This window comes from Heterodontus francisci, chromosome 5, assembly GCF_036365525.1.
Source record: "Heterodontus francisci isolate sHetFra1 chromosome 5, sHetFra1.hap1, whole genome shotgun sequence".
NCBI lineage: Eukaryota > Metazoa > Chordata > Chondrichthyes > Heterodontiformes > Heterodontidae > Heterodontus > Heterodontus francisci.
Window position 1 is genome coordinate 8825288 of NC_090375.1, and position 25808 is coordinate 8851095.

The following is a 25808-nucleotide window of genomic DNA, read 5'->3' on the forward strand; positions in this document are numbered from 1 at the left end:
GACTTTTTAGAATTTTGAGAGAGAATAATAAATAGACTAAATTCTCTTCCTTCAGTTAAAAAATCTGAGAGCTGTCCTTTCAGGTGCTAACACACAGCTGTCTGTCTGTTCTCCTGTTAGAACAAGCTATTTGCACTAAAAGCCAGTTCAAAATTAAGTTATAACAAATGTATCTCTCGACGTTCAGTCCGAGTGGCTGTATCCAAGGCAATGAGAATGTCCCCTATGAATCGCAGTTTCCGAATGGCTATATCCCGGGGAAAAAAAACGACAGGATCATAACAAGTGTCTAATCAAAAGATGAGGTGCTGCTCCTTAAGCTTGCGTTGACGTTCACTGGAACATTCCAGCAGGCCAAGGACAGAAATGTGGGCGTGAGAACAGGGGAGTGTGTTGAAATGGCAAGCAACCAGAAGCTGGGGGGTAATGCTTTCGGACTGAGCGGAGGCAATCTGCGTTTGGTCTCCCCCAGTGTAGAAGCGACCGCATTGTTAGCAGCGAATGCAGTATACTAAATTGAAAGAAGTACAAGTAAATTGCTGCTTCACCTGGTAGGAGTGTTTGGGGCTTTGGATGGTGAGGAGAGAGGAGGCAAATGGGTAGGTATTGCACCTCCTGCGATTGCATGGGAAGGGGACAAGGTGTCTGGAGTGATGGAGGAGTAGACCAAGGTGTTGCGGAGGGAACGATCCTTTCGGAATGCTGACATGGGAAGGGAGGGGAAGATGTGTTTGGTGCCATCACGCTGGAGGTGGCAGAAATGGCAGAGGATGATACTTTGGATGTGGAGGCTGGTGGGGTGGAAAGTGAGGACAAGGGGAACCCTGTCGCGGTTCTGGGAGGGAGGGGAAGGGGTGAGGGCAGAGTGCGGGAAATGGGTCAGACACGTTTGAGGGCCCCGCCAACCACACTATTGCTTTGCAGAACACCTCCTCTCAGTCTGAAAGCATGACTCCGAGCTTCCGGTTGCTTGCTGTTTCAACACGCCCCACCCTCCCCCTCTCATACCCACATTTCTGTCCTTGGCCTGCTGCAGTGTTCCAGTGAACATTAATATAGGCTCGAGGAACAGCACCTCATTTTTTGATTCGGCACTCTACAGCCTTGTGGACTCAGCATTGAGTTCAACAATTTCAGAGCATGACTGACCTTTTAAAATTCTTTTTTATCATTTTATTTTTTTTTAAACCATGTGCCTATTTTTCATGTGCTTCTGGACAGAGCTGCTCAATACTTTGTCATTAACACTCTCTCGACTAATGCTTTATCTTCCACTAGCGCTAAAAATTCTAAATAGGTAAAAGCTATTATATTTCTAACTTTTCCCAGTTCTGATAGAAGATCTCAAATCTGAAATGTTAACTGTTTCTCTCTCCACAGATGCTGACAGACCTGCTGAGTATTTCCGGCATTTCTGTTTTTAGTCATAATTTCACATGTAAGCACAAATACCTCTGAAAATATTTTGGAGGTAAAGGAAAGAATACTTCCATCATTTTAAGAAGTTAGAATTGCATAGGGGTCAAAGTTAAACACTAAGGATAAAAGACTAAGAAAGACTTGCATTTATATAGCGTCTTTTACAGCCTCAGGACTTCCCAAAGCACTTTACAGTCATTGAAATACTGTTAAAGCATAGTCACTGTTGTAATGCAGACCTCGCCCCCTCCCCATCTCTGTAATCTCCCCCAGCTGTACAATCCTCTCAGATCTCTGTGCTCCTCCAATTCTGGCCTCTTGTACATCCCTGATTTCCATCGGTCCACCATTGGCGGCCGTGCCTTCAGCTGCCAGGGCCCTAAGTGCTGGAATTCCCTCCCTCAACCTCTCCGCCTTTCTCCTCCTCTGAGTTGCTCCTTAAAATCTTTTGGTCACCTGTCCTGATATCTCATGTGGCTTGGTGCCAAATTTTGTTTGATAATATGTGAAGTATCTTGAAACATTAGAGGCCCTATATAAATGCAAGTTCTTGTTGTTTGTTGGTGGTACTCTTTATGATGCACTCTCCCTTCTGTTCCTCCCTGTATCACACACCATCTGCTCCTGGGCTGATGGGTGACTTATTATAAGGGCAGTGTTACTCTAAAATCAGCCTTTGGGAGGTATGTGAGAACAGCCCCATTTAATAAATTGTATGACAATCATTTTTAACTTCGGAGCTACATGCATATCAATTTTTAGACGTGCTTTTATGTTCCAGGCCTGTCTGCTTCTGTCGCTGGAGAGCACCTACCCTCCTGCACATCAGCTATCCCTTGACATGCTGAAGGTAGGAACTCACTTGTGTGAAGTGCCATGGTGGTGTTTTACTTGGCGAGTCTCTAAAGCTTTCACAGGTAAAATAATCCCTGAATGCTTTCTGACATCAACTTACTTGCTTGATTTTGGTTGCCCAATGGGCACTAAAAGAAAGCCTAGATGGGATGCAGTTGTTTTTACAAACATAATTAATGCCACTTAATAGTTCGTCTGCAAAGTTGTCTTGTTTAAAATGGATTTTGTTCACTTACCCAATTATAGAATCATACGGCAAAGAGCCCATCCTGCCTGTTCCAGCTCTTTGAAAGAGTTATCCAATTAACCACACTCCCCAAATGTTTCCCTTTTCAGTCCTCTTTTGGTCATCTGACCTAATATCTCCTTTTAGGGCTCTGTCAAATTTTGTTTCATAATCGTTCCTGTGAAATGATGTTTTACTCTGCTAATGGTGCTGTATAAATACAAGCTGCTGCTATGTAACCAATGCAGCACTGATACAACTACCAAGATTTTAGCAGCACAAGTGAAATTAGCAGAATTATGGCTGAGGGATCAAAAACATAAAACCTGCTTCCCCTAATGACTTACTGAGTGAAGCAATTCAGACCAGGGTGACCCTGGTCTCAGTCTCCAGAGCTAGCTGCTCACTTACAGCACTGGGTCTGGTGTCATAACTTAATTTAGTGCTTCTGGATAGAGAAAAGGGGAAATGCTGGAATGCAATCATTTTCTGACTTCTACACAAAGTACACATGTGACCGTCAGACCAGTGCAGTTTGTGTTTGGTTCTTCTCCTGCCAAGCAATGGAATGTGAATACTCATGACTATTTTGCAACTGCAAGCTTAGACCTAGTGTAAAGTACTGAAGGACAGTCATCTTGTCCTGCACAAGTCAGCCCATTTCAGGAGACAATGGAAGAAAATAATGAAAAACCTTCACACTATTGAAACAGAAACAAATTGGCTATTAGTCATTCAACATCTTTGACTTACCACAAGAGCTCAGGTGGGGTACCCTGTGTTGAGCATATATGTGAAAATGTTGTCAGGACATTACATGCAGGGTTGCCTGTCTGCAGGCATATATCCTGTACCAGAGAATCCTAGGACCTGTATCAGATAGACTTGCCACAGCTAGAGTTTTTCTGCTTCTTGCATGGTGTTGAATTTACAGCACAGAAATTGGTCTATGCCAGTGTTAATGTTCCACACGAGCCTTATCCTACCCCTATTCAACTTATCCTGATTTTCTCCTTCATGTTTATCCAGCTTCCCCTTAAATGTATCTATACTAGTGGACCTCTTGTCAGCCAAGGTTTGGGACAAAGTTCCCATTCCATCTTCAAGAATTGATTTGTTTCCTTTATATTTCTGGGACACTCAGTAGAGGCAATGGGGTATAATCCTCCGAATAGCAGACTGGGCTGACTTTTGCTCCTGAGGTGGTTGTCTCACTATGCAATTACAGCAGAAAGAATTAAAACTAGGGCTAGGATTTATATTCAGCAGAGATTGTACCTCATCATCTTGTTATACAGCATAGGCCAGCTAGAGTGTGTATATCACTGGCATCAAAAACAAACTAAGCTCTTTGAGCCAAGGTTTTGAACACTGCAGACTCGGAGGGCGGAGTTCCAGAGCGGTAAGTATAAAAAATTTACCTCGGGGATTCTCGGAGCAGACTCGGAGGGCGGAGTACCAGAGCGGTATGTATAAAAAAACTTAACTCGGGGAGTCTCGGAGCAGACTCGGAGGGAGGAGTTCCAGAGCGGTATGTATAAAAAACTTACCTCGGGGAGTCTCGGAGCAGACTCGGAGGGAGGAGTTCCAGAGCGGTATGTATAAAAAACTTACCTCGGGGAGTCTCGGAGCAGACTCGGAGGGAGGAGTTCCAGAGCGGTATGTATAAAAAACTTACCTCGGGGAGTCTCGGAGCAGACTCGGAGGGAGGAGTTCCAGAGCGGTATGTATAAAAAACTTACCTCGGGGAGTCTCGGAGCAGACTCGGAGGGAGGAGTTCCAGAGCGGTAAGTTACCTCGGGTGGGGGAAAAAAAACTGAAAAAGTGACGTCACAGAAAAGCTGTGACCTGATTGGCTAGTAGGGAATTTGTACTGAATTTGAAAATAAAACATTGGTAAAAATTGATTAAAACCCTTAATTAACTAATTAATAAGTAGAGTAACCGAAACCAGATGGAGGAGATTACTGTATTTAGTTAGCATTTAATATTTATAGTAGTAATCTACCACTAGGGACCATATAGTTAATTATAACAAATTAGTAAGGATTTAATAAGTATTTATTTTATATCAATTAACTAATTAGTGCTAGAAATGTCAGTTAGAGGGGTGAAGTGCTTCACCTGTGAGATGTGGGAAGTCCGTGACACTTCCAGCGTTCCGGACGACTACATCTGCAGGAAGTGTACCCAGTTGCAGCTCCTCACAGACCGCATGGATCTGTTGGAGCGGCAACTTGATGCACTGAGGAGCATGCAGGTGACAGAAAGTGTCATAGACAGGAGCTTTTGAGAAGTGGTTACACCCAAGGTGCAGGCAGATAGATGGGTGACCGCTAGAAGGGGCAGGCAGTCAGTGCAGGAATCCCCTGTGGCTATCCCCCTCTCTAACAAGTATACCGTTTTGGATACTGTCGGGGGGGATGGCCTATCAGGGGAAAACAGCAGAAGCCAGAGCAGTGGCACCACGGCTGGCACTGTTCAGCAGGGAAGGACAAAGCGCAGAAGAGCAATAGTTATAGGGGACTCTATAGTCAGGGGCACAGATAGGCGCTTCTGTGGACGTGAAAGAGACTCCAGGATGGTATGTTGCCTTCCAGGTGCCAGGGTCAAGGATGTCTCTGAACGGACAGGGGGCATTCTGAAGGGGGAGGGTGAACAGCCAGAGGTTGTGGTACACATCGGTACCAACGATATAGGCAGGAAGAGTGATGAGGTCCTGCAGGGGGAGTTTAGGGAGTTAGGTAGAAAGTTAAAAAACAGGACCTCTAGGGTTGTAATCTCGGGATTACTCCCTGTGCCACGTGCCAGTGAGGCTAGAAATAGAAAGATAGTGCAGCTAAACACGTGGCTGAACAGCTGGTGTAGAACGGAGGGTTTCAGATATCTGGACCATTGGGATCTCTTCAGGGACAGTTGGGACCTGTACAAGAAGGACGGGTTGCATCTAAACTGGAGGGGCACAAATATCCTGGCTGCGAGGTTTGCTAGCGTCATTCGGGAGGGTTTAAACTCGTGTGGCAGGGGGATGGGAACCAGACCAGTAGGACAGCAAGTGAAATAAATGAAGAGGAACTAGTAAATAAGGCCAGTAAGAGGAAGAGCAGGCAGGGAGATGTTGCGGAGAACAACGGGACTGGTGGTCTGAAGTGCATTTGTTTCAATGCAAGAAGTATAACAGTTAAGGCAGATGAACTTAGAGCTTGGATTAGTACTTGGAACTATGATGTTGCTATTACAGAGACTGGTTGAGGGAAGGACAGGATTGGCAGCTAAATGTTCCAGGATTTAGAAGCTTCAGGCGGGATAGAAGGGGATGTAAAAGGGGTGGGGGAGTTGCATTACTGGTTAAGGAGAATATCACAGCTGTCTTGCGGGAGGACACCTCGGATGGGTCATGCAGCGAGGCAATATGGGTGGAGCTCAGGAATAGGAAGGGTGCAGTCACGATGTTGGGGGTTTACTACAGGCCTCCCAACAGCCAGCGGGAGGTAGAGGAGCAGATATGTAGACAGATTTTGGAAAGATGTGAAGGTAACAGGGTTGTGGTGGTGGGTGATTTTAACTTCCCCTATATTGACTGGGACTCACTTAGTGCTAGGGGCTTGGATGGGGCAGAATTTGTAAGGAGCATCCAGGAGGGCTTCTTGAAACAATACGTAGATAGTCCAACAAGGGATGGGGCCGTACTGGACCTGGTATTGGGGAATGAGCCCGGCCAGGTGGTCGAAGTTTCAGTAGGGGTGCATTTCGGGAACAGTGACCATAATTCCATAAGTATTAAGGTACTTGTGGATAAGGATAAGAGTAGTCCTCGGGTGAAGGAGCTAAATTGGGGGAAGGCTAATTATAACAATATTAGGCAGGAACTGAAGAATTTAGATTGGGGGCGGCTGTTTGAGGGTAAATCAACATCTGACGTGTGGGAGTCTTTCAAACGTCAGTTGATTAGAATCCAGGACCAGCATGTTCCTGTGAGGAAGAAGGATAAGTTTGGCAAGTTTCGTGAACCTTGGATAACGCGGGATATTGTGAGCCTCGTCAAAAAGAAAAAGGAAGCATTCGTCAGGGCCGGAAGGCTAGGAACAGACAAATTTCTTGAGGAATATAAAGACAGTAGGAGGGAACTTAAGCAAGGAGTCAGGAGGGCTAAAAGGGATTATGAGAAATCATTGGCAAACAGGATTAAAGAAAATACCAAGGCTTTTTATACGTATATAAAGAGCAAGAGGGTAACCAGGGAAAGGGTTGGCCCACTCAAGGACAGAGAAGGGAATCTATGTGTGGAGCCAGAGGAAATGGGTGAGGTACTAAATGAGTATTTTACATCAGTATTCACCAAGGAGAAGGACTTGGTGGATGATGAGTCCAGGGAAGGGAGTGTTGATAGTCTCAGTTATCTCATTATCAAAAAGGAGGAGGTGTTGGGTGTCTTGCAGAGCATTAAAGTAGATAAGTCCCCAGGGCCTGATGGGATTAGAATTAGAACATTACAGCGCAGTACAGGCCCTTCGGTCCTCGATGTTGTGCCGACCTGTGAAACCATCTGACCTACACTATTCCATTTTTATCCATATGTCTATCCAATGACCACTTAAATGCCCTTAAAGTTGGCGAGTCTACTACTGTTGCAGGCAGGGCGTTCCACGCCCCTACTACTCTCTGAGTAAAGAAACTACCTCTCACGTCTGTCCTATATCTATCACCCCTCAACTTAAAGCTATGTCCCCTCGTGTTTGCCATCACCATCCGAGGAAAAAGACTCTCACTATCCACCCTATCTAACCCTCTGATTATCTTATATGTCTCGATTAAGTCACCTCTCCTCCTCCTTCTCTCCAACGAAAACAACCTCAAGTCCCTCAGCCTTTCCTCGTAAGACCTTCCCTCCATACCAGGCAACATCCTTAGTAAATCTCCTCTGCACCCTTTCCATAGCTTCCACTTCCTTCCTATAATGCGGTGACCAGAACTGCACGCAGTACTCCAGGTGCGGTCTCACCAGAGTTTTGTACAGCTGCAGCATGACATCGTGGCTCCGAAACTCGATCCCCCTACTAATAAAAGCTAACACACCATATGCCTTCTTAACAGCCCTATTAACCTGGGTAGCAACCTTCAGGGATTTATGCACCTGGACACCAAGATCTCTCTGTTCATCTACACTACCAAGAATCTTCCCATTAGCCCAGTACTCTGCATTCCTGTTACTCCTTCCAAAGTGAATCACCTCGCACTTTTCCGCATTAAACTCCATTTGCCAGCTCTGCAGCCTATCTATGTCCCTCTGTACCCTACAACATCCTTCGGCACTATCCACAACTCCACCGACCTTAGTGTCATCCGCAAATTTACTAACCCACCCTTCTACACCCTCTTCCAGGTCATTTATAAAAATGACAAACAGCAGTGGCCCCAAAACAGATCCTTGCGGTACACCACTAGTAACTAAACTCCAGGATGAACATTTGCCATCAACCACCACCCTCTGTCTTCTTTTAGCTAGCCAATTTCTGATCTAAAGCTCTAAATCACCTTCAACCCCATACTTCCGTATTTTCTGCAATAGCCTACCATGGGGAACCTTATCAAACGCCTTACTGAAATCCATATACACCACATCCACTGCTTTCCCCTCATCCACCTGTTTGGTCACCTTCTCAAAAAACTCAATAAGGTTTGTGAGGCACAACCTACCCGTCACAAAACCGTGCTGACTATCGCTAATGAACTTATTCTTTTCAAGATGATTATAAATCCTGTCTCTTATAACAGGATGTACCCCAGAATACTGAGGGAGGCAAGGGAAGAAATTGCTGGGGCCTTGACAGAAATCTTTGCATCCTCACTGGCTACAGGTGAGGTCCCAGAGGACTGGAGAATAGCCAATGTTGTTTCTTTGTTTATGAAGGGTAGCAAGGATAATCCAGGAAATTATAGGCCGGTGAGCCTTACGTCAGTGGTAGGGAAATTATTAGAGAGGATTCTTCGGGACAGGATTTACTCCCATTTGGAAACAAATGGACTTATTCGCGAGAGGCAGCATGGTTTTGTGAAGGGGAGGTCATGTCTTACTAATTTGATGGAGTTTTTTGAGGAAGTGACGAAGATGATTGATGAAGGAAGGGCAGTGGATGTTATCTTTGGACTTCAGTAAAGCCTTTGACAAGGTTCCTCATGGCAGACTGATACAAAAGGTGAAGTCACATGGGATCAGAGGGGAGCTGGCAAGATGGATACAGAACTGGCTCGGTCATAGAAGACAGAGGGTAGCAGTGGAAGGGTGCTTTTCTGAATGGAGGGCTGTGACTAGTGGTGTTCTGCAGGGATCAGTGCTGGGACCTTTGCTGTTTGTTTATAAATGATTTGGAGAAAATGTAGCTGGTCTGATTAGTAAGTTTGCGGACGACACAAAGGTTGGTGGAGTTGCGGATCGTGATGAGGATAGTCAGAGGATACAGCAGGGTATAGATCGTTTGGAGACTTGGGCGGAGAAATGGCAGATGGAGTTTAATCCGGACAAATGTGAGGTAATGCATTTTGGAAGGTCTAATGCAGGTGGGAGGTATACAGTAAATGGCAGATCCCTTAGGAATATTGATAGGCAGAGAGATCTGGGCGTACAGGTCCACAGGTCACTGAAAGTGGCAACGCAGGTGGATAAGGTAGTCAAGAAGGAATACGGCATGCTTGCCTTCATCGGTCGGGGCATAGAGTATAAAAATAGGCAAGTTATGCTGCAGCTGTACAGAACTTTAGTTAGGCCGCACTTAGAATATTGCGTGCAATTCTGGTCTCCACACTACCAGAAGGATGTGGAGGCTTTGGAGAGGGTACAGAAGAGGTTTACCAGGATGTTGCCTGGTCTGGAGGGCATTAGCTATGAGAGGTTGGATAAACTCGGATTGTTTTTACTGGAACGACGGAGGTGGAGGGGCGACATGATAGAGGTTTACAAAGTTATGAGCGGCATGGACAGAGTGGATAGTCAGAAGCTTTTTCCCAGGGTGGAAGAGTCAGTTACTAGGGGACATAGGTTTAAGGTGCGAGGGGCAAAGTTTAGAGAGGATGCGCGAGGCAAGTTCTTTGCACAGAGGGTGGTGAGTGCCTGGAACTTGTTGCCACGGGAGGTGGTGGAAGCAGGTACGATAGCGACGTTTAAGAGGCATCTTGACAAATACATGAATAGGATGGGAATTGAGGGATACGGACCCCGGACGTGCAGAAGGTTTTAGTTTCGGCAGGCATCAAGATCGGTGCAGGCTTGGAGGGCCGAATGGCCTGTTCTTGTGCTGTCCTGTTCTTTGTTTTTTTTTTGGAGATACAGCACTGAAACAGGCCCTTTGGCCCACCGAGTCTGTGCCGACCATCAACCACCCATTTATACTAATCCTACACTAATTCCATATTCTTACCACATCCCCACCTGTCCCTATATTTTCCTGCCACCTACCTATACTAGGGGCAATTGCTAATGGCCAATTAACCTATCAACCTGCAAGTCTTTGGCATGTGGGAGGAAACCCACGCAGACACAGGGAGAACTTGCAAACTCCACACAGGTAGGACCCAGAATTGAACCCGGGTCGCTGGAACTGTGAGGCTGCGTTGCTAACCACTGTGCCGCCCACTGAACTGAAAAAAAGGAATCCCCCACCCCCAAAACACCCCTTCAGGCAAAATGAGAATTCAACACAAAGATTCCAAATATGCTCACTTATACCAGCATTTCCACTTTAGATTATGTAGATGCATGTTCTATTAATTTCTTTAACTGACTCTGGTGGGGTTTGAAACCTATACCATCAATGCCCACATAAATTTTGTTGTAGTTTCCTGGCATGCTCATGTCTAGGCATTGAGGAGTTGTAATTGAAATCAGTTAATTTGCGGGGGGAGAAATACTCTACTGGCTAGAATTATACCTGGTACAAAGGAAGATGGCTGTCGGAGGCCAAACATCTCAGTCTCAGGACACTGCAGCAGGAGTTCTACAGGTCGTGTCTTAAGCCCAACCATCTTCAGCTGCTTCATCAATGACTTCCCTCCAACAGGTGGTCAGAAGGGGGCGGTGGGAAGGCAGTTCATGGAGGGATGTTCACTGATTGTGTTCAGTATCTCAGGATTTGTAAATGCTACTAAAGTAGCCTGTGCTCATTTGCAGCAAGCCCTGGCCAATTCTCAGGCTTGAGCTGATAAGTGGCAAGTAATTTTGCTATGTGATGACCATCACAGAATCCAACCTTTTCCCCCTTGATGTCTAAAGGTATTACCATTGTTGAATCTCCATGACCCAGAAACCTCAACTGGAGAGGCAGTGACATTGTGGTCATGTCACTGAACTAAACTAGATGCCTAGGCTAATGGTGACCATGAAACTTTGTTGTAAAAACCCATCTAGTTCACTAATAGCCCTTAGGGAAGAAAATCTGCCATCCTTACCTGGTCTGCCTACATATAATTCCAGACATATGTGCCAGGCAATAACCATCTCCCCTTAATGTTCAATGGCATTACCATCACTGAATTCCCCACTAACATCCTGAGGGGTTACCATTGATCAGAAACTGAACCAGGTTATACATACTATGGTGACAAGAGGTCAGAGGTGACTAACTCACTTGCTGCCCCAATACCTATCCACCACCTACAAGCCAGTGTGATGGAATACTCTCCACTTGCCTGGATGGGTGCAGCTCCAACAATATTCAAGAAGCTTGACACCATCCAGGACAAAGCAGCCCACTTGATTGGCATCCATCATCAACTGAGTGTTAGCAGTGTACTGTCTACAAGATGCACTGCAGCAACTCACCAAGGCACCTTTGACAGCATCTTCCAAATCAGTGACCTTTACCATCTAGGAGGACAAGGGCAGCAGATGCATGGGACTACCACCTGCAAGTTTCCCTCCAAGCCAAACATTGACTTGGAACTATCAGTTTCTTCAGTATTGGTCAAAATTCTGGAATGCCCTAACAGCGCTGTAGGTATATCTATACCCCAGAGGCCTGCAGCAGTTCAAGAGGCAGCTCATCACCACTTTCTCTGTTGCCATTAGGGAGGGACAATAAATGCTGGCCTTACCAGTGACTGCCTGAGAATGCAATTCATTGATTAAACTGCTTGCAAAATTTCAGCTATGGCTTCAGGGACAATAGGCCAATGAAAGGTTTGTAGGGCCAGTCTGCCAGCAGGTTGTTCATACATGGGAAGAGCTCCAACAATGCACTAAATATTGGAGTGAAGATGGACAGTGACCAACTTGGAATGCAGAATTTGTTAGTCAAATCAGTGTTCTACTCTGAGAACTTTTTGGAAGTCATTTTTTCCCCCCCATCTTAAACATGTCCAATTTCACTGTTGCAGCGACTCTCCACAGCCAATGATGAGATTGTGGAAGTTTTACTATCAAAACACCAGGTTCTAGGTGCATTGCGGTTTGTTCGCAGTATTGGCAGCCATGACAACATATCAGCACGCAAATTCTTGGATGTAGCAAGGCAGACTGGAGATGCAATGCTATTCTACACCACCTTCAAGTTTTTTGAACAAAGGAATCAGAGGTTAAGAGGAAGTTCACACTTCACACCAGGTGCGTACTAACCCAAAGTGATTTGAAGACATGGCAGTAGGGAGCATAGGCAGTCTCATTGTTGGATTCTGTAATATCTCATCTATAACTGGTAGGGTAACCACTCACCCCAATAATTCAAAAAAAGTTTTTCCAGAGTGCTTTATTAAATAGCAATGAAGTTATTCACATTACAAAATTATAAACTTAATGTATTTAAATACTAGTCAGTCAAGTTCTACTGTTCCTGGTTTTGAATCCATATTAAAAAAAAGGTCCCATTTGCCCTTTCAGCTGGGTGCAGATGATCTAGGACACTATTTGAAGAACAGGTGTTCTTCCATGAGCTGGTGAATCAGATGTTTTGATCTTTCTGGGAGCTTACTTTGTGCTGTTTGGCTGCCACATGTAAGATTAAGTGACTACACAGCTTCATATCCTAATGTGCTATCCTGAGGTATAAAAGCAAGTTTAAATATTTTTCCATATTGTGAAAAAGCTAAAGTTGATTTAAATGTTTTAGTTCCTGCAGTCTGTTTGTATTAGCTAACTGCTATGGCTTTTTCTCCTCTCCCGCCACAAAGATAAAAGCCAGTTAGTTTAGATTAAAAGGCTTTAGTTTAAGTTAGAAGTATTGCTATGCATCAGTTTTAAGCTAGCTTGAGTTGCAAGAATGTCCTTTTGCTTTAACTTTTATGCATCAGTAGGGCATTTATAAAAATCCAGGCTTCAAAAAAAAAAAAGACATTTCACTGGATAGAAAGGAAATTGTGCAGCACTAGCAAAAGAAAGTTACTTTAAATCATTCTGCTGTCCCTCTAAATAAGTTTAAAAATGGAACACCCACATTTGTTTGTTAATCCCTAATGGAAATGCATTGGACCCAAGCACCATTAATGTGAATTGTTTTAATTCTAGGAGAGCACTGTGAAGAGCATATCACCCATTTCAAAAGTATTTTTGGCGAACAAGCACTTCTGACACCTATGGCTTTATGAATCAATTATTGAATGTCTAGAAACTTTATTAATGTGCATTATAAAAAAGACAAAATGTACACAATTTTGGCACGTATTAAAAATATGCATTAGTGTCACTTCCCAGTGTCATTTTTCAACTATTCAACTGGAAAGAGAAAACTTGTATTGTTTTACAAATCCACTTCTAATGAACTGCTAGTTAATATTACTAATACAATAAAATTAGAAACAGTTGGAACCTTAAATAGTTTGTGTTGTAGCAAGCTAGCCATTTCCTGAGTTCAAAGTACCAAGAGATTTCTGCATTAAACTGCAAAGAGTTCAAAATCCTTTGAGAATTTCATTAGGATCTGTCTGATGTCAATATTCAGTCCTTGGCGCTGAAGTTGTGTGTCAATGTTGGTTTATTTCAGCAATCGCTCCCGTTCAGTGCCCTTGTAGTAGTTGTGCAGTGCAATAACTTTTCCTTTGTTTACAGTTGGGCCTAAACAAAATTTAGAAGTAGTTAGCAATTAAGAATTTAGTAAATAAAATGTTCTAATGTAACCTTAAGCTCTTAAAAGTATAAAGTAAAAATGCCATGGAATCTATACTTCAGGAAAAGGCTCCAATTGAGTATTTTTATAAAGTTATTCCCTCAATCTTGCATGTCTGCACATGAAGCAGTCTTCAAGGCTGAAGCATAATTGATTCAGCTGCTACAGCAAGTGCTGCATTAGTTTGACCTGCAAGTTGCCTTGGTGGAAACTAGTCTGTCAGATACAACACAGAAACCGGACCTTCAGCCCATCATGTCTGTGCCAGCCATCAAGCCTATCTATTCTAATCCCATTTTCTAGCACTTGACCGGTTGCCTTATATACTCTGGCATTTCAAGTGCTCATTTAAATACTAAAATGTGAGGGTACCTGCCTCTAGCAGCCCTTCAGGTAGTGTTTCAGATTCCAACCACCCTCGGTTAAAATTTTTCCTCAAATCCCCTTTAAACCTCCTACCCCTTACCTTACATCTATTCCCCTGGTTATAAACACCTGCTAAGGGAAAAAAAGGTTTCTAACCTATCTCCTCAATTTTGTATATCTCAATCAGGTTTCCCCCCTCAGCCTTCTCTGCTCCAAGGTAAACAACCCTAACCTTTTCAGTCTTAGCTGAAATGCTCCAGCCCAGGAAAAATCCTGGTGAATCTCCTCTGCACCCTCTCCAGTGCAATCACATCCTTCCTATATAGTGTGGTCCTGTACACAGTACTCCAGCTGTGGTCTATCCAGCGTTTTATACAGTTCCATCATAACCTCCCTGCTCTTATATTCTATGCCTCAGCTAATAAAGGCAATTATCCCATATGCCTTCCTAACCACTTTATCTACTTGTGCTGCTGCCTTCAGTGAGCTATGGACAAGTACACCAAGGTCCCTCTGACCTTCTGTACTTCCTAGGGTCCTACAATCCATTGTATATTCCCTTGACTTGTTAGTCCTCCCAAAATGCATCACATCAGGATTAAATTCTATTTGCCACAGCTATGCCCATCTTACCAGCCCATCATCCTGTAATCCAAGGCTTTCCTCCTCACTATTTGTGACCAATTTTCAGGTCATCTGCCAAGTTACTGATCATACCTCCTATATTCACATCTACATTAATGTAGACTATAAACAGCAAGGGTCCCAGCACCAATCCTGTGGTACGCCACTGGTCACAGGCTTCCAATTGCAAAAACAACCCTTGACTATTGCCTCCTGCCACTAAGCCAGTTTTGGATCAATTTGCCAAATTGCCCTGGATCCCATGGGCTCTTACCACCTTCTCAGGCCAAGTGCAGTCAGGAAATGTACAGTAAGATGGTAATAGCCCAGATTCCATTCTCAAATTGCCATGTTATTCAGATAAAAGCTGTTTCATACATGGGGTATAAATCAGCTATTTATCCCCTCTAACCTTGGCTCCATATCTCAATGCTCAGTTAGCAAAAAAAATCCCAGTTAGATTTAAAGCAGAGTCCCTGCATCTGCTTGGAGTTCCACATCTGGTCAAGTTTGCTACCTTTGATTTTGAAGGTCACATTGTTGTCCTTGACTGAAAATAATTACCCTATTAATTCTTTGAAATCCAAAACTTCAAAAATCATAGTGTCTTAAACTAGGTTCAGTTCCTAGAATAAGCAGCCTCTCCATAAAAGCTTAACCTAGTCCTAATCTGCAATCCTTCCAAGGCCAGTATATCCTTTTAAAGAGTGCACAACTGTATCTTGAATAAATAAACTTAATTCATTCAATTTGCTCAAGTTTTTGTCATGATCAGTGCAAGTATGGCTCTATTTTAAATACTATGTTCAACCAAAGTTCAAATCAATGACAGCCATATGGTTATGCTAAAAATTGAATATGCTTTCATCAGCACTGATTTTAACAATCTTACCTATGTAACTAAGCAATACTGGAAGGAATATTAAGCCATGAGCAGCTCCCAAAAGCACAATTGCTAAGTACATCCTGAAGTAGAAGATCTGGAAAATCTGTGATTTGGCAAATGCCAAGACTACAATACCTCCAAACTTAGTCAGTGTGATGCCACTAAAGACCTGATGGAGAGAGAAAATTGTGAAGTCCAGTTCCTGATATGTACATGAATATCTACAGTACTTAGCTATTGACATGAAAGAGGTCAAAGGTCAGGCTCCTATGGTGGAGCAAGCTAAATTCCAGATGTTTAAAGTAGATGAGAAAAATGAAGTACATTTGCAAGATTTTGAAGACAAATTTTGTTCCCGTCAGATGGGGGAAGTTATAAAAAATTCAGCTATCTAGATTAAGTTAAAAATCAGATCCTGGGGAGATGGAGTGATGTTTGATACCACATTACTTACCGAACTACCCATATTTGCTAGTGCTTCTTCTGCACGCTGCACTCTGGTTTTCTTCATACTGACAGAAAATGCTCGAACTATATGGCTACAGAACTCAACTGAAATACCACAACACTACAAGGAAATACAGAAGGTCAATTAATGTCAATCACTATCCATTCTATTGTCCCACATTGCAAGACAAGCCATTACTTCAACTAAAAATCAGTTTCATTGCAGTACTTCTAGTAGATGAATGCTTTGTACTGGAGAAACTCAAATTTTCCATTCCCCAAAGTTTTGGCCCAGTACTTCACCCCCTGTATTAATGAGGAAAATGGAGAGAGCATGGAAGCCAAGTGACTGGCCAGTTAATACAGCTTTTAATCTGCAAAGTACCAGGAACTGTTGAGTTATTAGAAAATGGGGTATGGAGATGAAGACAGCTGGTTGAAAGAACCTCTTTTTTAAAAAAAATTTAACGGTCAAGAAAAATCAAAGCACGAGGAAAAACTGAAGGAGTGAGGGCATCAAACCTATACTTGCCCATATTTACCAAGTGCTTCCAAGATGAATACAGCAATATAATAAATTCAGCCTCAGTCCCACTCAGCCATGATTGATCAAAATCAAGACAAAGCAGCATTGGGTGAGTACAAGATACAGAACCCTACATTCTATACTCCTACAGGATCACTAGTTCTATTTTAAAATAGATTAGAAAAAAAGACCAGTTAAGCATGAACAAACAATCCAGGAAGTGCTTAAGGATTATTGTAAATGGGTATCTTTTCAGTGCCATGCAGCTGTCAGATATTAGAAATGAGTTAAGAGCTTCAATTGTATTGGAAGCTATAAAAATTGCTTCATTTGGACAATTCTATCATAGAAAGTTTAAAGGCACAGGAAAAAAAAAGAGGCCACTTGGCCCACTGCATCTGGCCAAAATCAGTCAGTCAGCAGCATCAGAACAATAAACCTATCTAGAGCAGATTGTAAGTGAAAATCTACTTACCATAACCAGGTTTACTAGTGAGATTGCATTTAGGCTGATGTTCCACAGCCACATAACTCCAAACATGTTTGTGATGATCATAGAAATAGTGATGCACATGATCACAGCAGACCAGACTTCACAGCCCAGCAGGATTGTAGTCACAATAAACACAGCTCCCAGTGACATGCAGATGTTGAAAATTGTGTCATTCACAATGGTGAAATATTGTTCATAATATACATAAAATACACTGTAAACAGAACAAATTACTTTAAAAAATCATCCAACATTTTTCGTGGGGATGTGGGCCTGACAAGGCCAGAATTTGTTGCCTATCCCCAACTGCTCTTGACAACTGAGTGGCTTGCTAGGCCATTTCAGAGGGCATGTAAGAATCAACCACATTGCTGTGGGTCTGGAGTCACATGTAGGCCACACCAGGTAAGGACAGCAGATTTCCTTCCCTAAAGGATGTTATGAACCAGATGGGTTTTTACAACAATTGATAGTAATACTGCTGTGAAGTTGAGACTAGCTTTCAATTAGATTTAATTTGTGAACTTTAAAATAATTTAAAATTCCACCAGCTGCCATGGTAGAATTTGAACTAGTGTCCCCAAGGCATTGGTCTGGGCCTCTGGATTACCACCATCTCCCCCATTACTATGTCATTTGCTAAAGCTTAGAGTTGAAATTAAAAGATGCAAGTAAGCTTGGTTGAAGTTTCAGGACAATACTGCTGAATGACAAGTCAACATTCCAGATTTTAAAAAAGATTAATTCATGGGATGTGGGCATTGCTGGCTAGGCCAGCATTTATTACCCATCCCTAACTGCCCTGGAGAAGGTGGTGGTGAGCTGCCTTCTTGAACCACTACAGTTAATGTGGAGTAGTTACACCGACAGTGCTGTTAAGAGTGTTTTCCAGGATTTTGACCCTTTCAATTGAATTTTAAAAAAAGGTGGATATTATGCAATTAGTATAACAAAGTGGGGTATTGTGATCTGTTAGATAAATAGTGCACAGAAGTATTGATCTAAAGGGTGTGAAAATAGCAAGGGAGTGGAACCCTTGGGAAATTACATGGAATAGTACAGCAACATTTAGCCCAACTGGTCTATGCTGCACATAATCCTCCTCCTTCATCCAGCTACCCACATTTTTCTCCTTGATGTAATCTGCTCAATTCCTTCCCCCCACCACTTAACATTCATCAAGCCCAGCTCCCAAAGCTAGTTGGGGTACATTCACAGCTCACTGTCTCTTCTACTGTTTCCACAAAGATGCAGATTAGATGAACACTTGTTCTGATCACAAGCTGCTTGTGGCTTGCCACCAACTCTCCCCTCTATTTTCAGTTTGATTCCTTTCCAACAGGGAAGTGGTGTAAGTTAGAAGATCCCAGTAATTAAAAATGGAAGACAGACCAGTCTTCAGTACTGGTCTGGTTGTTGAAAAAACTTCAATAATTCTATTGACCAATCATGTGCTGGCTGAAAAATCCACCCATTCTAATACCACCTTCCAGCATTTGGAATGTAGCCCTGCAGATTACAGCACCTTTTGAATGGGCGGAGGGCTTCTGCCTCAATTACCCTTTCAGGCAGTAAGTTCCAGACCCCCCCCCCCAACCACCATCTGGGTGGGGAAAAAAAGTTTCTCATCTCCCCTCTAATTTTTCCATTACTGTAAATCTATGCCCCTAGTCACTGACCTTTAAAGGTAAATAGGCTCTTCACTTCCACTCTATCCAGACCTCAATTTTGTAAGTTTCAATTAGATCTCCCCTCAGCCTTCTCTGTTCAAAGAACAACCCCAGCCTATCCAATTTTTCCTCATAGCTGCATTTTCCCAGTTCCCAAAAAACATCCTTGTAAATCCTCTCTTGTGCAATTACATCCTTTCTGTAATGAGGTGACCAGAACTGCACAGTACTGAAGTTGTGGCTTAACTAAATGAGTTAGGGTTCCAGCATAACCTCCCTGCTTTTATATTTATACCTCTGCTAATAAAATAATTATTCCATGTGCCTTCTTAATCTTATCCACCTGTCCTGCTACCTTCAGGTATCTGTGGACATTCATGCCAAAGGTCCCTCACTTCAGTATTCTCCCATTAGTGTATTTTTTGACTTCCCCAAATGAGTCACCTCACTGCTCTGGGTTGAATTCCATTTGCCACTTCTCTGTTCATCTGGCCAGACCATCAATATCTTCCTGTAGCTTACAGCTATCCTCCTTGCCATCTAATACAGAGCACTAATGCTCTATTATTTTTCTTAAAGAAAGGTGATCAAGGTTCCAAGAAAGCAGAACTTGAGGTGAAGGGAGTGACTGCACTTCGCATACTCTGTCAAATGCTGCCTCGATGTCATCAAGGAGCCCTAGCAAAATGAGTCAATAGGAATCAAGGGGAAAACACTGCTGGTCAGAGTTGTACCTAGTGCAAAGGAAGACAGTTGTGGTTGCTGGAGGTCAGCCATATCAGCTCTAAAACATTGCTGCATGAATTAGTCAGGGTAGTGTCCTAGGCCCAACTATCTTCAGCTGCTTTGTCAATGACCTTCCTTCAGTCAGAAGGTTAGAACTGGAGATGGTCACTGATGATTAGGCAATGTTCAGCATCATTCATACTCCTCAGATACTGAAGCAGTCAGTGTAGAAGTTCTGCAAGACCTAGACAATATCCAAGCTTGGGCTAATAAGTGCCAGGCAACCACCATCTCATTACATTCAATGGCATTACAATCCTCCCCCCTCCCCCACTAACATCCTGAGGGGATGATTGCTCCAGTTCAGTTTCTGGTCAGCCATATAAATACTGTGGCTACAAGAGCAGGTCAGAGGCTAGGAATCCTGAGGCAAGTAAATCACCTCCTGACTCCCCAAAGCCTGTCCACCATCTACAAGGCACAAGTCAGGAGTGTGATGGAATACTCTCCACTTGCCTGGATGGGTGCAGGTCCAACAACACTCAAGAAGCTCAACACCATCCAGGACAAAGCAGCCCGCTTGATTGTTTGTAGATGGGGTGCCATTCACTCCCTTCAGTGGCAGCAGTGTACCATCTACAAGATGCACTGCAGCAACACACCAAGGCTCCTTAGACAGCACCTTCCAAATCAGTGACCTTGCCCACCTAGAAGGACATGGGTAGCAAATGCATGGGACCACCGTTTGAAAGTTCCCCTCCAAACTGCCTAGCTTGTGATGCCCACATCCCATGAATGTAGAAAATTATAGCAGAAATCAGAGGGAATAGTTACCTGTATGGAAAGACACGATAGCCTTTGAGAGAAATGCCCATGGATTCAGTTATGTTTTCTGCTAGAATGCGTGCCTTCTTGGCAGCAGCAATGAAGTCAGCAGATGTTTTCAGTACTGTGTGAAAAGTCATGAAATAAGTGGCTCCCACAGCTGTACTGTTATCAAGCAAGTTCACTGCAGATGCATATGCTGCATGGCCTCTAGAGGAAATAGAAAGTTAGCTACAATTAGTCTGTCATTAAAATACAGCAACAGGAGGAAAGTGTAAATTCCTTCAAAGGAGTCATGTTTCAATTCCTTTTTTGGATCACAGGAGCCAGTTGTAAGGGAAAGTATTCAGTGATGAGTGAATTTAATGAGGAAGAGGTTCCTACAACAGGGACTATGCTGCAAAATGTACTTAATGGGCAAGGATATTCTGGAGCTAATAAAAGTTCATTTATATGACATGTTTCAAGCACAAGCATTAAAACATTGAATGCTTTTGCCACAGGAATGGCAAGGGTTGGGAGAAAGCAAGTTGAAGTATCACTTCATTAAATTCAGAGGAGATAGGGGAAGCGTTAAATGAATATTTTTCATCAGTATTTACAGTAGAGAAAGAAAATGTTGTTGAGGAGAATACGGAGATTCAGACTACTAGGCTAGATGGGATTGAGGTTCTCAAGGAGGAGGTGTTAGCAATTTTGCGAAGTGTGAAAATAGATAAGTCCCCTGGGCCAGATGGGATTTATCCTAGGATTCTCTGGGAAGCCAGGGAAGAGATTGCAGAGCCTGTGTCCTTGATTTTTATGTCGTCATTGTCAACAGAAATAGTGCCAGAAGACTGGAGGATAGCAAATGTTGTCCCCTTGTTCAAGAAGGGGAGTAGAGACAGCCCTGGTAATTATAGACCTGTGAGCCTTACTTCGGTTGTGGGTAAAATGTTGGAAAAAGGTTATAAGAGACAGGATTTATAATCATCTTGAAAAGAATAAATTCATTAGAGATAGTCAGCATGGTTTTGTGACAGGTAGGTCGTGCCTCACAAACCTTATTGAGTTTTGAGAAGGTGACCCAACAGGTGGATGAGGGGAAAGCAGTGGATGTGGTGTATATGGATTTCAGTAAGGCGTTTGATAAGGTTCCCCACAGTAGGCTATTGCAGAAAATACGGAAGTATGGGGTTGAAGGTGATTTAGAGCTTTGGATCAGAAATTGGCTAGCTGAAAGAAGACAGAGGGTGGTGGTTGATGGCAAATGTTCATCCTGGAGTTTAGTTACTAGTGGTGTACCGCAAGCATCTGTTTTGGGGCCACTGCTGTTTGTCATTTTTATAAATGACCTGGAAGAGGGTGTAGAAGGGTGGGTTAGTAAATTTGCGGATGACACTAAGGTCGGTGGAGTTGTGGATAGTGCCAAAGGATGTTGTAGGGTACAGAGGGACATATAGGCTGCAGAGCTGGGCTGAGAGATGGCAAATGGAGTTTAATGCAGAAAAGTGTGAGGTGATTCACTTTGGAAGGAGTAACAGGAATGCAGAGTACTGGGCTAATGGGAAGATTCTTGGTAGTGTAGATGAGCAGAGAGATCTTGGTGTCCAGGTACATAAATCCCTGAAAGGTTGCTACCCAGGTTAATAGGGCTGTTAAGAAGGCATATGGTGTGTTAGCTTTTATTAGTAGGGGGAAAAATAGAGTTTTGGAGCCATGAGGTCATGCTGCAGCTGTACAAAACTCTGGTGAGACCGCACCTGGAGTATTGCGTGCAGTTCTGGTCACTGCATTATAGGAAGGATGTGGAAGCTATGGAAAGGGTGTAGAGGAGATTTACTAGGATGTTGCCTGGTATGGAGGGAAGGTCTTACGAGGAAAGGCTGAGGGACTTGAGGTTGTTTTCGTTGGAGAGGAGGAGGAGGAGAGGTGACTTAATAGAGACATATAAGATAATCAGAGGGTTAGATAGGGTGGATAGTGAGAGTCTTTTTCCTCGGATGGTGATGGCAAACACGAGGGGACATAGCTTTAAGTTGAGGGGTGATAGATATAGGACAGATGTCAGAGGTAGTTTCTTTACTCAGTAGTAGGGGCATGCCTGCAGCAGTAGTAGATTCGCCAACTTTAAGGGCATTTAAGTGGTCATTGGATAGACATATGGATGAAAATGGAATAGTGTAGGTCAGATGGTTTCACAGGTCAGCGCAACATCAAGGGCCGAAGGGCCTGTACTGTGCCGTAATGTCCTAATTCTAAATGCAAATTATGAAACAGCAAGGTAGTGAGATCAGTTTGATATTTGTTGGATTGTGCACTTCTGTTATAATTAAAGAGAAGGGGGGAAAAAAAAAAGTCCAAGTATATTTGCAAAAAAATTCTCTTGCCAAATCACATGCAGAAAAAGGTTTATATTTGAAGACACCCTGAAGAGCTAATAAAACATCCCAGAAAACAAATTATAGAAATAACTGACCAGCAGCCAGCCATGTTGTGGTTATCCTTCCCAACTCATGTGTCCTCAATCCCTTTACTTTCCTTCCCACCACCTCTAACCCAAAAGGTACTGCTCAAAGACATTCCCATCAGTAGAAAACTAGTTGGGAAGCAGAAAGTAATGTCAAATTTTGGCAAATACAAAATTGGAAAGAACTGCAGCATTCCCTTAAAAAAAATTGTACCAAACACATGGAACAAAATTTTCAAACTCCTCTGCAATCGTTTATACTTGGGCAACACTCATCCCATGAAATATTTAAACAAATACTCAGTTCTGAGAAATGGGTAAACCCACTGAATTTGAAATTTGAACTAATTAGCTGCCAGCTGACTACAGGATGCAACCATTTGGGAATACTTTTGCTTGGTCAGACAGCAAGTAGTGCCATATTAAACCTGCCAGTTGGCAGAGCAGTTTTCTCAAGCCAGTCCTCATGCTTCTTGTAGCTGTGGCAAGACACTTTGGGTATAAATTATATAGGTGAAATTCAGCTCAATAGCAGAACCTGCAAGTCAATTGGACATCTCCAGTACAAGAGTTTCTTCAAACATGAATGGATTCAAAGGCAACAGCACCTATGCCTCCAACATTTGTAAAAGCCAGTGACCATGGGCCAGAAAGTTCAGCAAAACCAGTGATCAGTTTTCACAAATTTTGTACTTTCAGAAGTAACCTTTCCAAATGACTTGGAATACAATTAATGGAAGGGCACGATAAGTCACTGGCCTTGCTCAAGCATCACTATTAAATAAATCTAAAATTTAAACTTTATATTAAATAGAAAATTATAGTTCATTACCCTTTGCCACATTTTGGACTTGGGTTATCAGACAGAAACATGGGGAGAAAAGTCATGAAGTCTTCTCCGTAGGGCCTTTGTTTCCCTTCTCTAGTTAGCGGGCGACAGTGAACACACGATGAGTCATTAACTACAAGAGCAAAGAACAAGTTATTTTTTTCCTCTTTTCCAGGCAACTTGGAGTTATACAGCACAAGCAGGCCCTTCAGCCAATTGTGTCTGTGCCAGCCATCAAGCATCTAACTATTCCAATCCTATTTTCCAGCACTTGGCCTGCAGCCTTGTATGCTGTGGTGTTTCAAGTACTCATCTAAATACTTAAATGTTGTGATAGTTCCTGCCTCTACCACTGCTTCAGGCAGTGCATTCTGGAGTCCAACTACCCTCTGGGTTGGAAAGTTTTTCCTCAAATCCCCTCTAAACTGCCTACCCTTTACCTTAAATCTATGCCCTCTGGTTATTGACCCCTCCACCAAGGAAGGAAAAGCCTCTTCCTATCTAACTTATCAATGCCCCTCAATTTTGTATACCTCAATCCAGGTTCCCCCCCCCCCCCTCAGCCTTCTCTGCTCCAAGGAAAACAACCCTAGCCTTCAGTCACTTCATAGCTGAAATGCTCCAGCCCAGGCAACATCCTGGTGAATCTCCTCTGCACCCTCTCCAGTGCAATCACATCCTTCCTATAATGTGGTGCCCAGAACTGTACACAGTACTCCAGCTGTGGCTCAACTAGCATTTTATACAACTCCATCATAACCTCCCTACTCTTATATTCTATGCCTCGGCTGATAACGGCAAGTATCCCATATGCCTTCCTAACCACCTTATCTACCTGTGCTACTGCCTTCAGTGATCTGTGGACAAGAGATCCTTCTGACCTTCTGTACTTCCTAGGATCCTACCACCCATTGTATATTCCCTTGCCTGGTTGGTCCTCCCAAAATGCATCACCTCATACTTCTCAGGATTAAATTCCATTTGTCACTGCTCTGCCCATCTTACCAGCCTATCTAGATCATCTTGTAATTTAAGGCTTCCCTCCTCACTATTTACAAGATCAATTTTGGTGCCATCTGCAAACATACCTCCTATATTAATGTCCAAATCATTAATGTACACTACAAACAGCAAGGGTCCCAGCACTGACCCCTGCTGTACACCACTGGTCACAGGCTTCTACTTGCAAAAACAACTCAACCATTATCCTCTGCGTCCTGCCACCAAGCCAATTTTGGATCCACTTTGCTAAATTGCCCTGGATCCCATGGGCTCTTGCCTTCTTAAACAATCTCCCATGTACACCTTAACAAAAGCCTTACTGAAGTCCATGTAGACTACATCAACTGCTTTACCCTCATCTACACATTTAATCACCTCAAAAAATGCAATCAAGTTAGACACCAGCTCTCCCTGACACGCCATGTTGATCATCCACGATTAATCCTGTCCCTCAATTTTTTCCAATATTTTCCCAACCACTGATGTTAGACTCACTGGCCTGTAATTACCAATTTATCCCTGCTACCCTTCTTGAATAATGGCACCACATTCAGTCCTCCAGTACCTCTCCGGTGGCCATAGAGGATTTGAAAATTTATGTCAGAGCCCCTACTATCTCCTCTCTTGCCTCACAATTGCCTGGGATACATCTCATCTGGGCCTGGGGATTTATCCACTTTTAAGCCTGCTAAAACAGCTAATGCTTCCTCCCTTTCAATGTTAATATGTTCAAGTATATCAATCCCCCTCCCTGATCTCTACACTTGCATTGTCCTTTCCCATAGTGAAAGGAGATGCAAAGTAATCATTTAAAACCTCACCCATGTCTTCTAGCTCCACATACAGATTGCCACTTTGCTCCCTAATAGGCCCTACTCTTTCCCTGGTTATCTTCTTACCCTTAATATACTTATAAAATACCATAGGATTTTCCTTCATCTTGCCCAGTATTTTTTCATGGCCCCTCTAATAACTTTTAGTAACCCCCCTACACTTTTATACTCTTTAATGCCTCTGCTGTTTTCAACACTCCAAATCTACCAGAAGCCTCCTTTTTTCCTGATCCAATTGGATATATCCCTCGAAATCTAGGGTTGCCTGGACTGGTTGGTCCTACCCTTCACCTTAACAGAAAGATGTTGGCTCTGAACCCTCAATTTCCTCTTTGACTCCCACTGGTCTGATGTAGACTTTCCTACAAGTAGCTGCTCCTAGTCCACTCTGGCCAGATCCTGTTTTATCATATTGAAATCTGCCTTCACACCCCCCCCCCCCCCCAATTTGTACCTTTAATTTGGTCCATCTTCATCCTTTTCCATAACTACCTTAAATCTTACAGTTAGGGTCACTATCCCCAAAATGCTCTCCCACTTGT

The 25808-nt window shown here is 43.2% G+C and overlaps 2 protein-coding genes across 4 annotated transcripts in view; one reads left to right on the forward strand and one right to left on the reverse strand.

The window, feature by feature from the left end:
- Nucleotides 1-13339, forward strand: part of rmc1 (regulator of MON1-CCZ1) — a 66566-nt gene extending 53227 nt beyond the window's left edge. The window contains exons 17-19 of the mRNA XM_068031029.1: nt 2201-2269; nt 11870-12095; nt 12993-13339. Of these exons, the coding sequence (XP_067887130.1) occupies nt 2201-2269; nt 11870-12095; nt 12993-13072 (375 nt within the window). The 3' untranslated portion in view covers nt 13073-13339. The remainder of the gene's footprint in view (nt 1-2200; nt 2270-11869; nt 12096-12992) is intronic.
- The window catches only part of npc1 (Niemann-Pick disease, type C1), a 54051-nt gene continuing 40465 nt past the window's right edge, over nt 12223-25808 (reverse strand). For 2 of the 3 annotated variants that reach the window (XM_068031081.1, XM_068031080.1), the window contains 6 exons: nt 23435-23564; nt 20163-20363; nt 16915-17146; nt 15921-16034; nt 15473-15635; nt 12223-13538 (listed from right to left, as the gene is read on the reverse strand). In XM_068031081.1, coding sequence (XP_067887182.1) covers nt 13459-13538; nt 15473-15635; nt 15921-16034; nt 16915-17146; nt 20163-20363; nt 23435-23564 — 920 coding nt within the window. In that variant the 3' untranslated portion in view covers nt 12223-13458. The remainder of the gene's footprint in view (nt 13539-15472; nt 15636-15920; nt 16035-16914; nt 17147-20162; nt 20364-23434; nt 23565-25808) is intronic. The other variant, XM_068031083.1, reaches the window with a different exon arrangement.